A 13,891-nucleotide genomic window follows, 5' to 3' on the forward strand; every position below is an offset into this window, starting at 1 on the left:
TGGAACATCTTTTTGAACGGCTGTTGGAACGTCTGTTGGAACGTCTGTTGGAATGTCTGTTGGAACGTCTGTTGGAACGTCTGTTGGAACGTCTGTTGGAACATCTTTTTGAACGTCTGTGGGAACGTATGTTGGAACATCTGTTGGAACGTCTGTTGGAATGTCTGTTGGAATGTGTTGGAACGTCTGTTGGAACATCTTTTTGAACGTCTGTTGGAACGTCTGTTGGAACGTATGTTGGAACATCTGTTGGAACGTCTGTTGGAACGTATGTTGGAACGTCTGTTGGAACATCTTTTTGAACGTCTGTTGGAACGTCTGTTGGAATGTCTGTTGGAACGTCTGTTGGAACATCTGTTGGAACGTCTGTTGGAACGTATGTTCGAACATCTGTTGGAACGTCTGTTGGAATGTCTGTTGGAACGTATGTTGGAACGTCTGTTGGAACATCTTTTTGAACGTCTGTTGGAACGTCTGTTGGAATCTTGTCTGTTGGAACGTCTGTTGGAATCTTGTCTGTTGGAATGTCTGTTGGAACGTCTGTTGGAATGTCTGTTGGAACGTCTGTTGGAACGTCTGTTGGAACGTATGTTGGAACGTCTGTTGGAACATCTTTTTGAACGTCTGTTGGAACGTCTGTTGGAACATCTGTTCGAACATCTGTTGGAACGTCTGTTGGAATGTCTGTTGGAATGTTTGTTGGAACATCTGTTGGAACATCTGTTGGAACATATGTTGGAACGTCTGTTGGAACATCTTTTTGAACGGCTGTTGGAACGTCTGTTGGAACGTCTGTTGGAATGTCTGTTGGAACGTCTGTTGGAACATCTGTTGGAACGTCTGTTGGAATGTCTGTTGGAATGTCTGTTGGGATGTCTGTTGGCACGTCTGTTTGAACCTCTGTTGGAATGTATTTTGGAACATGTGTTGGAATGTCTGTTGGAACGCCTGTAGGAATGTCTGTTGGAACATCTTTTTGAACGCCTGTTGGAATGTCTGTTAGGATGTCTGTTGGAACGTCTGTTGGAATTTCTGTTGGCACGTCTGTTGGAACGTCTGTTGGAATGTATTTTGGAACATGTGTTGGAATGTCTGTTGGAACGTCTATTGGAACATCTTTTTGAACGCCTGTTGGAACGTCTGTTGGAATTTCTATTGGCACGTCTGTTGGAACGTCTGTTGGAAAGTTTTTTGGAACATGTGTTGGAATGTCTGTTGGAAGGCCTGTAGGAATGTCTGTTGGAACATCTTTTTGAACGCGTGTTGGAACGTCTGTTGGAATTTCTGTTGGCACGTCTGTTGGAACGTCTGTTGGAAAGTATTTTGGAACATGTGTTGGATGTCTCTTGGAACATCTTTTTGAACATCTGTTGGAATGTCTGATGGAACGTCTGTTGGAATTTCTGTTGGCACGTCTGTTGGGATGTCTGTTGGAACGTCTGTTTGAATGCTGTTGGGATGTCTGTTGGAACGTCTGTTTTAACGCCTGTTGAAATGTCTGTTGGAACGTATGTTGGAACGTCTGTTGGAACGTCTGTTGGAACATCTGTTGGAATCTTGTCTGTTGGAACGTCTGTTGGAACGTCTGTTGGAATTTCTGTTGGCACGTCTGTTGGAACGTCTGTTGGAATGTATTTTGGAACATGTGTTGGAATGTCTGTTGGAACGACTGTTGGAACATCTCTTTGAACGCCTGTTGGAATTTCTGTTGGGATGTCTGTTGGAACGTCTGTTGGAATTTCTGTTGGCACGTCTGTTGGAATGTATTTTTGAACGCCTATTGGAATGTCTGTTGGAATTTCTGTTGACAGGTCTGTTGGAACGTGTGTTGGAATGTATTTTGGAACATGTGTTGGAATGTCTGTTGGAACGCCTGTAGGAATGTCTGTTGGAACATCTTTTTGAACGCCTGTTGGAATGTATGTTGGGATGTCTGTTGGAACGTCTGTTGGAATTTCTGTTGGCACGTCTGTTGGAACGTCTGTTGGAATGTATTTTGGAACATGTGTTGGAATGTCTGTTGGAACGTCTATTGGAACATCTTTTTGAACGCCTGTTGGAACGTCTGTTGGAACGTCTGTTGGAATTTCTGTTGGCACGTCTGTTGGAACGTCTGTTGGAAAGTATTTTGGAACATGTGTTGGATGTCTCTTGGAACATCTTTTTGAACATCTGTTGGAATGTCTGATGGAACGTCTGTTGGAATTTCTGTTGTCACGTCTGTTGGGATGTCTGCTGGAACGTCTGTTGGAATGCTGTTGGGATGTCTGTTGGAACGTCTGTTTTAACGCCTGTTGAAATGTCTGTTGGAACGTATGTTGGAACGTCTGTTGGAATGTCTGTTGGAACGTCTGTTGGAACGTCTGTTGGGACGTCTGTTGGAACGTCTGTTGGAACGTCTGTTGGAACATCTGTTGGAATCTTGTCTGTTGGAACGTCTGTTGGAATCTTGTCTGTTGGAATGTCTGTTGGAACGTCTGTTGGAATGTCTGTTGGAACGTCTGTTGGAACGTCTGTTGGAACGTATGTTGGAACGTCTGTTGAAACATCTTTTTGAACGTCTGTTGGAACGTCTGTTGGAACGTCTGTTGGAATGTCTGTTGGAATGTTTGTTGGAACATCTGTTGGAATCTTGTCTGTTGGAATGTCTGTTGGAATCTTGTCTTTTGGAACATCTGTTGGAATCTTGTCCGTTGGAATGTCTGTTGGAATCTTGTCTGTTGGAACGTCTGTTGGAATCTTGTCCGTTGGAATGTCTGTTGGAATCTTGTCTGTTGGAATGTCTGTTGGAATCTTGTCTGTTGGAATGTCTGTTGGAATGTCTGTTGGAATCTTGTCCGTTGGAATGTCTGTTGGAATCTTGTCTGTTGGAACGTCTGTTGGATGTCTGTTGTGATGTCTGTCAAACAATCGAGTGGTTGGTGTTATGAGTGTTGAATAACGCCAGGTACGATGACACGCTATCAACCCCGACAGGGAGTGTGGCTTTCCGAACTTGTGGTCAGCATACACTGCAGTTGAACTATGTATCCCAGAATTCCCTCGCGACACTGTGCATCGCAGTGGGGCCTGGGGTTCAAAGTTCAGCATTTAATAACTGATCAGTCCTATTGTACTGAACCTATCCTGACGTACAATGTGGCCCCGGCCTCATCAACAGTCCCAAAGGAGCAGGTACCACATCTATGTGTGATGCATAATGAATTACTGTTCCAAGGTCTTGTGACTATGTTCTTGCCGTTATGGCTAGGCCTTGCAGTGATTTTGTAAAGCTAAGAAATTGAGATAGAGTACAATTGAGCGAGATTGAGAAAATCCCTATGGAGTAGAAGCTTTGGTGAAACGGGATTTAGTGTGCGTGTCTGTGTATACGTGTACGTGTGTGTGTGTGTGGTGTGTGGGTGTGTGGGTGGTGCGTGTGGGTGCGTGCCATTCGTGACCAACTCGTGTTATTCCGGGACAAGCCGAATTTGCAGGTTACGGAAAGGGGCGAGTGGTGACGAATGGGTGCGTGCGTGCCCGTCAGTGTTCGTACATTGCTTGCTTGCAAGAACGTATTGGGCCCGTCAAATACCGGTTTCACAGATGTACCATTTCTTCGAAAGCTATGCCAGCCGCCCTTGTTTTATTTGTTTTCACGCAGAACGTCAACCGGCAAAATATCTGTTCGTCTTTCGGCAGAGTATGAAAGAAGCCCAAAACCCAGCCAGACATCAGGGCTGGTAACTTCAAAATGTTACCAGGCCAAAATGGATTTAACCAGACCAGGCAATCCAAAGAAAATAACTCAATTTTAGTTACAATGAATAATTCAATGAACCTTAGACAGTCTATTCACAACAGTCATTTTCAAAGAAATCCAACCCCGCGCATAGATAAAGGTGTCGTTGTTTAATGATAATATATGTCAACGCAGTGCTTTGAGCTTGCGATAGGATAGTTCAATGTTCAAACAGAAATTGTCAAGTCTAAATGTAACGCTCAATTTGAAAAATAGATTTTAAGATATGGTGAATTTACTCAGATGTATGGAACATGTCTAAAATTTTTACCAGACCATCGGACTGGCTAGCTGTAAATTTAGACCGTCCGTCAGAAATCTAGTCGGACATGCCTTATTTCATACACTGCTTTCGGTATGACGCAACCGTGAATCGAACCACTCACCTTGAATCAGGAGACCTCTATCCACTACACCACAGAGTTGTCCTCGAACACTCCAGGCAGACCGAGTGGGATAACCGGAACTTGAACAGCCAACTAGTCCACCAGTTTTACTTTTAATATGATATGGAAACGAAATATTCTACCATGACTTCAGTAAATACTGGATTGTGATTGGTTAATCAAAGTCATTCACAGGTATATAATCACGTTAAATATCTCTCATTTTCCAACACAGTATGTATTTTTTAAAATCTTAATGATGCGGTTATGGTAGAATGGAGATAAACATACTGTGTCAGAAGTGTATAACGAAATTATAATAGCTCTAAATTGTTTTTTAAAACCTGATTTTTCCAAAACAGTATGTTTATCTCCTAAATATGTTGTTTCAAAGTCTGCATCACACGGGGAGACTAATATGTTTCAGAAAATCAGTGGAAATTCAAATCTGAAGTGCTCAAAGGACGGTGGGGTAGCCGGGTCAAGGTTACTCCGCCACCCCTATTTCGGTTCGAGGAGAGAAACGATGAAAAAGAATCTCAAATTAGGACATTACAAATGTTGACAACAAATTGTTATCATATAAAGTACACAAGACCTTTTTCAAAATCTACAAATGTCTGTTGATATTTGCACACATCACATTAACAAGAGCAATGTCTGGAGCCGCGATAATTTCAGGTGCCACTTCAGTTTCGAAGTGGATAGATACTTTTTTCAACGGTCTGTTTCCAGCTTTGTAAACGTCGAACAAATATTGACCCCCAGTTTAGTTTGTTGAATCAAGGAGTTATCATGCCATTTGTGTATGTATATACACTCGGATATAAAGTGTAATTCAGTAGTCTTTACTGAACCTCAATGCTCTCAGTTCAAGGGCGTAGCTGAAAATAGAACTTCGATATATATGCAAACCCTGGACATATTATCTAGGGCTCACATTTAGGTAAACACTAAACTATTAAGCTGCCATCGGGCCCCCCAGGCTTTAGAGTCTGCAGGCCCTCACTAACTCTGCTTGCCTTCAAAGGCAGCTTATCGGACAAATAGTTCGAGGTCATAACGACCCAAGCACATATGAAACTACAGTAACTGGCCCAAGAAGAGATTTACATGCCACGGGCAGGTACTTATTTCGAGATCTGGGTAACGGTCCTCATGTTTGAGGAGCTTGGTTATTTTATGCAACTTCCTCAACATTTATGTACAAAATCAATGACCCCCGCCCTCCCTTTCCCATAATTTCCATAGAATCGGTTAGACTTCTGCTTTAGAAATACAACCCATATCAACAGATACCCCCTACATGTCATGTGCTTCGGTAAACCTGCACTATAACCTGGAGATATACATAGAGGTTGCCCGACATGTGGCTGGTATATATTACTGTATAGAACCTCTACATCGCCAGGGCTCCCATCTTGGTAAACATACAGTAACGGGGGTTATATGTATTGTATACATAATTTCTCAATTCTCGATGCTAACTTCGAGTTAATATTTACCTCAGCGAACTCATTGACGAAGAGAGTGCGACATTTCATTTTCTCGCATTCCCGCGATTTCGTGTTTTTGTGGCCTTATCTGACAAGTCGAGATTGCGAGATTTGACAGTATGTACAAATGTCGTATTCTCGCGTTGTCGACTTTTGACAAAAAGTGCTATGTACCAAAAACACGAGAATGCGAGAACGCGAGATTTTGGCCAAATCTGGCGATCTCGCATTCTCGCACTTTTAGCATTTTTAGCTTGTTTCCAAAGGTCGAGAACGCGAGAATGCGAGATCGCGAGAATGTCCCTTACAGTATTCCATATACTAGTAGATCACAGACAGGCCATGAAACAGATACTTGATGTGGACAAATCAATTAATTCTGAGGTCGATCTCTTTGTTTATGGACCCCTATCTCGATGGGTTGGTGGAGTCCAATCACCACTGGGCTACCCCACCAAAAAGATGTTAGAAGATGGTTGTTGTAGTTACCCTGTCTGGAACTCGGCATTAAAATGATAAAATCGGAGTCATCATACTGTGTCTGAGTGAGGTAATCATGCTTAACTACGGCATGGTATCTCAAGGGGCTCACTATAACATAAGCACTAGCCCGGACTAGCCCGACACCCTAACACACATGACGCAACGTTCGACCACATCATCACCATGATCACGTATTACCTGTAAGTGACAAGCGCAATATCCAAAAACACCTTGCTTTGTGAGACAGGTCCGAAATGTTGAAGCTGTCTGGGGGTGCTTTCGACTGCTGAAATTTGAGTCAGATGAGATACGCACATGTCTGTTCAACCATACCGGGTTGACTATATTCAATCCTAGTTACCCTGACTTTTTATCAAGGAGACTGTGGACAGTATTCTAAATAAAACATATGACTGCAACTTCGGATGTAATGAACATTTTAACTATTGGAATCTGACCGTTGAAAATAAAAATACATGACTGGCTTTCGGTCTCGTCTCAGCATAGGAAATGAGTATGAATAAAGATGTGGTGGCGCGTGGTCCTGTGGCGCGTGGTCCTGTGGCGCGTGGTCCTGTGCTCAAAGCTCAGGTCACAAATCGGTGAAGTTCAGCAGCGTTGAGCTCGGAGAGTCCTTGGATGGGTGACCGTGTTTGGCAGCTTGACTCCTGAGAGTTTCTAGGACTTGAGTCCTGCCCCACAACGAAGCACATGTGACACATGTGGTCTCACCTTAGCCAAGTGAGTTTGTTCAAAATTGTCTCTGTTCACCCAGCAGGAAAATGGGTACCCGGTGGAAAAAGTCATATGACTATAACCTCCAAGCGCCTAACAGGCAGCTTGGGTTATCCGGGGTAATAATGTGTTGTGCCTTGATTGTTAGCGCTATGAGCATACCTAGTGTGGAGTTTGGCGCTATATAAATGGACACATTATTATTATAATTATAAAGATCATTATGTGTTGAGTGACAATAGTCGTTTATTATCATTTAGGCATCAGTTCTCATTCAGCACGTCGGCTCCGTCTGCCGGCGAACGAGAACAAATCAGGTTCTATCCGGATATAATTGGTCTTCAGCAACTCAAGCTTGTCGTAATCGATCCAGTAATCAGGTTCGCTGACTTGGTTGACACACGTTATCGTACCCGAAATGCGTAGGTCGATGCTCATGCTGTCAATCACTGGATAATCTGGTCCAGACTCAATTATTTACAGTCCACCGCCATGTAGCTGTAATATGGCTGAGGGCGGCGTTAAACCGAACAAACAGGTTCGACCAATCTTTCATATCGATTACTGTTATTCAAACCAACCATCAGTACCATGCTGTGTAAGGTGGGGTTTAACATCGTACTTGAGAATATATGATGACGTGCATGCGTGTGTATGTGTATGTGCGGCTGCTTGTACTAGCCCAGACTGAAGCTGGTTTTATAGTGCTAACCCACTGAGATACCATGCCGCAGTAAAGCATGAATACCCCACTCAGACACATTATACTGACTCCGAGCCGACCAGTCCTTGTTGTACCTATTAATGCCGAGCGCCAGGCTGGGACAAACAAGTACCATATTTTAACGTCTTTTGGTATGACGCGGCCGGGAATCTAACCCGCGATCTTCTGCTGTAACCACTACACCACGGAGGCGGTACCATGCAGCTAAAAGTGAATGATAATTGTTTAATGCCACTTTTGCCAATTTCCAACAACATCGACACCATCGACACCGCAGCCCAGTACTTATACCAGAGGCCCGTTCCACAAAATGACCACAGCATCACGATCGCTTCGATCGCTTTTTGAAACCGTGCCTTCCCTATTAACTGTGGTATAAGTAGTATCAAATGCTCTGTGGTGTATGCCTGTGATAACATTGATGTTGACATGTAAATTTCGCTGCTGAGATTCTTTGGTTGCAAGAAAAAGTTCCCTCGGGTTAAAACACTCTTTCCGATCTTAATTTTCTATATATGGCCTTCAAAGTCAGTGAAACGCCACAGCCATCGATGTGCATTCCGGGAACAGGACAATCGGTACGAACCTCCGCGGGTATGGATCGTCTAGTACCCTGTATTGTACAACACACAACTGTGAAAGCTTAACAAGTGTTTAGTGATCGACAAGCCTGTAATGACAGCATTTCTTTTTAATGAATGTTAAGCCACATATATCCTTAATTTTATCATCAAAATTACATAACATTAGTACAAATATGTAATATAATGTTACACATTGTGTCATAGCGGAAAAATACCCTCAGTGACCCATGTTTTTTATACTTATTTTTATGGCAAAACATGTTGTCATTAACATACCGGAATTTAGAAAACAAGTTTAATACTAGAAATTATGAAAATGAGGGATCATGTCAGAACTTTGCTGATTTTCCCATAGACTCCCATGTTAAAAGTCTTGGCTAGCCAAGGATTCTTCAAGACTCCATATCTCCAGAAAACCCACAGTACCCACTCCTTTTCTGGGCTTTTTTTACAAAGACAAACGTCATACTTTAAAAACATACCAATTAGAAAAAAAGTTTAATACTATTTATATTACCAGCGAACTTCCTTAAATAGACTTGTATAGACTTGTATAGCCTTAAATAGACTTGTCTCAAAATATACATAAATTGTACAGAAACAAACAATTCATTTAAAAGTGAAAAGAGCACAAGTGAAATGGAGATTCAGAACCTGAGGAAATCTAGACTTTCTTCATTTAGGGCTTTAGCACAGAAGGGGAAATAATGACAAAGAGGTTTCAGGGACTGTGAGGCAGACTACAGGTCGACGGACAAGTCACAGTAGAAGAAACTCCCAAATGATTTAAACATGACAGCTAATGTACGTTTTTAAAAAATAAACAACAAATTCATCATCTTTTAGTTTCGCAACCAAGTTGTGAATGAATGTTGACGTTCGCGTTCTCAAACTTTCTAGCGGCTAATATCATTAAGCAATAAGTTGAATAGAGTGGTCTCCCTTAGGACGATCAACGACTGACAGTTCGTCGCCATTTGGAGTATGTTTTCTGAGTCTGTTAATATGTTATCTCTTTGAATGAAAGTGATAATGGCGAGCGGACCATGTTACAGCCTGAGGGGGTCCAAAAGTCAAAACAATTCAATGTTTCACGTGGTTGTTGTCTTCGAACACTTGACTGTTGGACCCCTCTCGCGACTCGCGTCTGCGGTGATTGTTTGTGTTGAGAACACTACTACCAGCCTTAGTTATGAAATATGACCGGCTAAATAGTTTTGAACAGACAGCACTGACCACAGTTAGGCGATCATAGTGTTCGGACGCCAGTGCTTATTCGTCCTAAAACGAGGGGTGTCGTGCCAGCCAGTGTAAATTCTTCAGTGATAGAGAGTGTAGATCTACAGGATAAAGTTAACTTTTATAAGTTAGTGAAATGTTTTATATTTTTTAACCGTGCGATTAGAATTAAGAAAAAAACCCCGAATTTTTCTAATGTGTCCCAAAACCCATAATTCAAGGATATTTAGTGGGAAATGAATTTTTAAGGAAGAAGGTTGTTTATGAGGTCACTGTGTGTGTATACTCTGTACTGTGTGGTGTGAAACAATGGTAACTATTAAAAGATGAGTCAAATTAAATTGAAAAACATAAGTAAGTTTACCAAAAATTGAATCTTTAATAGTTGTCATAGTCATGTTTTATCATCATAGTCATATAACTAGATCTAACAACAGAAAATATGGGTACATCCAAGCCATTAAATGCAGTATTGTTTCATTTAAAACAAAAGTAGAAGAAGCTGCCCTTATTTTTCTGTATAAACTGACAGTCCACATTCAAATGGAAATGATTTCCTTCTTTTAACTTGACAGCATGCCCCTAATCAAGTGTTTTGTTTTGGCTCACTGAAAAAAAGTGAATATCTGGTAAAGGCCACAAATTTGACTGAAACACCAAGCCACCATGGCTTCCACAATAATGGAAGTCTGACAACTGGTAGTCTAGATCACTTACTTTGTCTAGCCCTCTGACAAGTGTAAATTGGCACAGCACAGCTATGGTCAAAGCTATGAATATGTATTTGTAGGTCACTGAAATCACTTAGTTCATATGCGGGTGATTAGAAGCCTTACTCTGTGAGTGTGAGTTTGAATCCTGAATGGGACTCGACATAAAAGGGCACTAAAATTTGTACTTTAGGCCAGACCAATTATAAAAGTAAAATACTTTTAGCATTTATATATTTTTTTAATATTTTTTTTCCCCTCCTGCCTTAAGGTTTTTTGAGTACAAAAATCTGTAAAACAAGAAATAAAATTGGTCTGGCCTTACTGAGAATATGTAATCCCAAATATAACATATACTACAAGTCTTACTATGCTGATAATGGGATTAACAGTTGAAGAATATGTTCATGCCATTGACACTAATATGATTGACACTTTTATTAAACTGGAAATCTGATCAGTGATTTTTAAAAACAATTAAAAGTACAAGATTGAATGTGATGGAAAAATCTACCCAAACACATGCCTAAAGATATGGTTTTTAATAGTTGAACATGATTCAAATGAAGCTTACTTTTTTTTGCTTGTTTTTCAGGATTTGGACATGGATGCTTTGCATAAAGCTGTATGTGCTGGGCAGATTGATGAAGTAAAGAAGCTGGTTGAGTCAGGTGTTGATTTCAACCATGTGCACGGCATGCAAGGAACAGCACTCTGTAATGCTATCGCCTCACATCAAACACACATCGCGGAGTATTTGGTCGGAGCTGGCTGTGACGTTAATGCTGTTGATTATGATGGAGAACCACCGTTGTTGCTGGCCTTAAGAAAAGAAAACGTAGCAGTTGCAAATATTTTAATTGACGATGAACTTTGTAATTTTAACAATGTCGACCCTGTGACAAAACAGACTGCTCTTTGCTTTGCTTCATCAAATGGGCTTGTCGACATTGTAGTGAAGTTGGTTGAAAGTGGTCATTGTGACGTGGTGAAATCTGATGCTGACAATAACACTGCGATGCATCTTGCTGTGCTGAAACAGCACCGTGATGTTCTGAAAATTCTGTCAAGAATCCCAGACCTGAAGACTCTGCGGAACAAGGGTGGACTCACGCCACTCCACATTGCTGCGCTGAATGGTGACCTTGAAACCTTAGAGCTGCTGTATCCTAGCAACACAGGAGCACAACATACTCTGATGGAGCCATTGTTTGGTAAAGTGGATTTTGAGACCAGCAGTAGACATCCAACAAAAGATCTGAGCATAAGAACTCGCTACACCAATGATACCCCATTGCACTATGCCGTGAGGGAGAGTCATCGAGGAATGGTGGAAGCTCTCATCAAAAGAGGTGTTGACATCAATGCTCAGAACAACGTGGCTCAGACACCATTGCTGATTGCATGTGGGAACAGTGACCTTGACATTGTCCTACACCTATTGGAAAACAGAGCGGAACCAAACACACCTGGTACACTCAGCAACATCACAGACTCTGTAAAAATTCTTTTGATGAGAGATCGGCAGATCACTCCACTGGGTGCAGCTGCATACTGTGATAACCTGCCTCTAGCCGAAACTCTGGTTCATCATGGGGCAGACATGAACCGGAAAGATGATCGAGGGCAGACCCCTCTCTTTGTTGCCTTCATTCAGAATTCTCCTGACACGGCCATGTTCTTGCTGTGCACGGCACTGGAACAAGCTGTTGACATCTCATCTCACAATTACTGTGGTGACACTCTGCTTCATGCGGTCGTCCGGTGCACAGAGAAAGCTTATGAGCTGGCGTGTTTCCTCATTGGATTGGGATGCCCAAAAGATGTCCGGAATCGTCTAGGTAACCTGCCAATCCATGAAGCTATTGCTCATGAGAATGAAGATGTAGTGCGAGCTATTGTAGATGAAGGTGGGGACATAACGGAGCTTGACAGAAGTGGGACATCGCCCATGCACTTGGCAGCCTTAGTAGGAAACATAGAAATTGCTAAAATTCTCTTATCTCATGGAGCAGACGTCAATGAACTGTCAGACTGTGGTAAGACCCCCTCTATTCATGGCTCTTGAATCAGAGATGGTGAATTTCGCTCAGTTCCTTGTCAGGAGTGGATGTAAGTTGACCATGGAGAGGTATTTGTACGAGGACTTTGACTTTGATCACAGTGATGACGAGGACATTCCAATGATTCTCCTGGAAGAGGAGGGCTTCCATGGATGGCTGAAGATACAAGCCAGAACACCACAGAGCCTACTGAGTCTCAGTCTGGAGAGTATCAGGGATGTGTACAGGAAACATCCAAACACCTTCATCAACATATCATCACTGCCACTTCCAGCAAAGCTGGTTGACAAAATTGTTGTACAGAGACGTTGAGGTAGAGGAGGATGTGTAGATCTGATATCACTTCCCACAAAGCTGACTGACAATCTGTTGTACAGAGGCTTGTGGTAGAGGAGGATATGTAGATCTGATATCACCTCCCACAGCTGATTGACAATAAGTTGTACAGAGACCTTGTCGTAAAGGAAAGATATAGATCTGGTATCAGTTCCTCCATGTTGAATTTTGCTTAAGAGTCCTATTTTCATAGAGCCTCTGGCTTTGAATGATTCTTCACAATCATTTTGTTACAAGTGTGATATTGTTTTTTTTGATTGGTTTGATGCTTTTATCATGTTTACCTTGTTGGACATTTACATTTGATGTGCTGTGATAAGTCCAGCATGCCTTATTAGGATATTTTGATCCGTTATTCATTTTCTATGTTCATTTGCAAAGATGCCAAATCCCTTCATTTGGTAAAGAATATCAGTCCATTGTCATGACTGTTACCAATAAGATCTATTTGAATTATGGTAACATGGTGCTTCCATATGTTTTTGTCTCACCGAGTCTTCCCACTTCCTGCCTTAAGTTTTATCACATGACAATTTAAAAACATGTTATTGAAACACGGTCATTGGTGATGTTACTTCTTTGATTGGCATTCTAGAAGTTTGGTAGATGAAGAATGAGGACTATTTTTATGACTAAAGAAGTTGTATATCCATAAAAATAGTCCTCATTCTTCATTGGTAATGTTAGTTACAATGACCTGCTCAGTTGTGACTTCGCATTACTGACTGCCACGGGCTAATTTGCATAATTTGTGACTAGACTTTTTCCTTGTTTGTAAACAATGGGTTTATCCTGAAATTAGAACCATCTGGCCTAGTTCAGACTCACAGATTGTTTTGATAAGACATTTGAGTGCAACAGTAAAAGTTTGAGCATGTAGAGCCGTTCATCCAATGTGTATAAAGGGTATTTCATAAATGGAAATACAGCTTTATGTTTCAGGATATTTTGTGATATTTTGTCTGAAAAGTAACCATTTCATAACATATGATATCTATATAGTTTGGACCGCCTCCGTGGTGTAGTGGTTAGAGCGTGCGCCCGGAGAGCGGAAGGTCGCGGGCTCGATCCCCGGCCACGTCATCCCAAAAGACGTTAAAATATGGTACTTGTTGGTCCCTGCCTGGCGCTCGGCATTAATGGGTACAACAAGGACTGGTCGGCTCGGAGTCAGTATAATGTGTCTGAGTGGGGTATTCATGCTTCACTGCGGCATGGTATCTCAGTGGGCTAGCACTATAAAACCAGCTTCAGTCTGGGCTAGTACAAGCAGCCGCATATACACATACACATACACACGCATGCATGTCGTCATATGAGCGAAATATTCTCAAGTTCGATGCTAAACCCAATT

The 13,891-nt window shown here is 41.8% G+C and overlaps 1 protein-coding gene across 1 annotated transcript; it reads left to right on the plus strand.

Annotated features, from left to right (window-relative positions):
- The first annotated feature begins 9,136 nt into the window (after nt 1-9,136).
- Nucleotides 9,137-12,213, plus strand: LOC124261908 (serine/threonine-protein phosphatase 6 regulatory ankyrin repeat subunit C-like). The gene is made up of 2 exons (XM_046696270.1): nt 9,137-9,171; nt 10,734-12,213. The coding sequence occupies exon 2, from the start codon at nt 10,743-10,745 to the stop codon at nt 12,204-12,206; it is 1,464 nt and encodes a 487-aa protein (XP_046552226.1). The 5' UTR covers nt 9,137-9,171; nt 10,734-10,742; the 3' UTR covers nt 12,207-12,213.
- The last annotated feature ends 1,678 nt before the right edge of the window (nt 12,214-13,891 follow it).

The sequence above is a fragment of the Haliotis rubra genome, unplaced genomic scaffold, assembly GCF_003918875.1.
Source record: "Haliotis rubra isolate DU_JTF1 unplaced genomic scaffold, ASM391887v1 Scf815, whole genome shotgun sequence".
Classification (NCBI taxonomy): Eukaryota; Metazoa; Mollusca; class Gastropoda; order Lepetellida; family Haliotidae; genus Haliotis; species Haliotis rubra.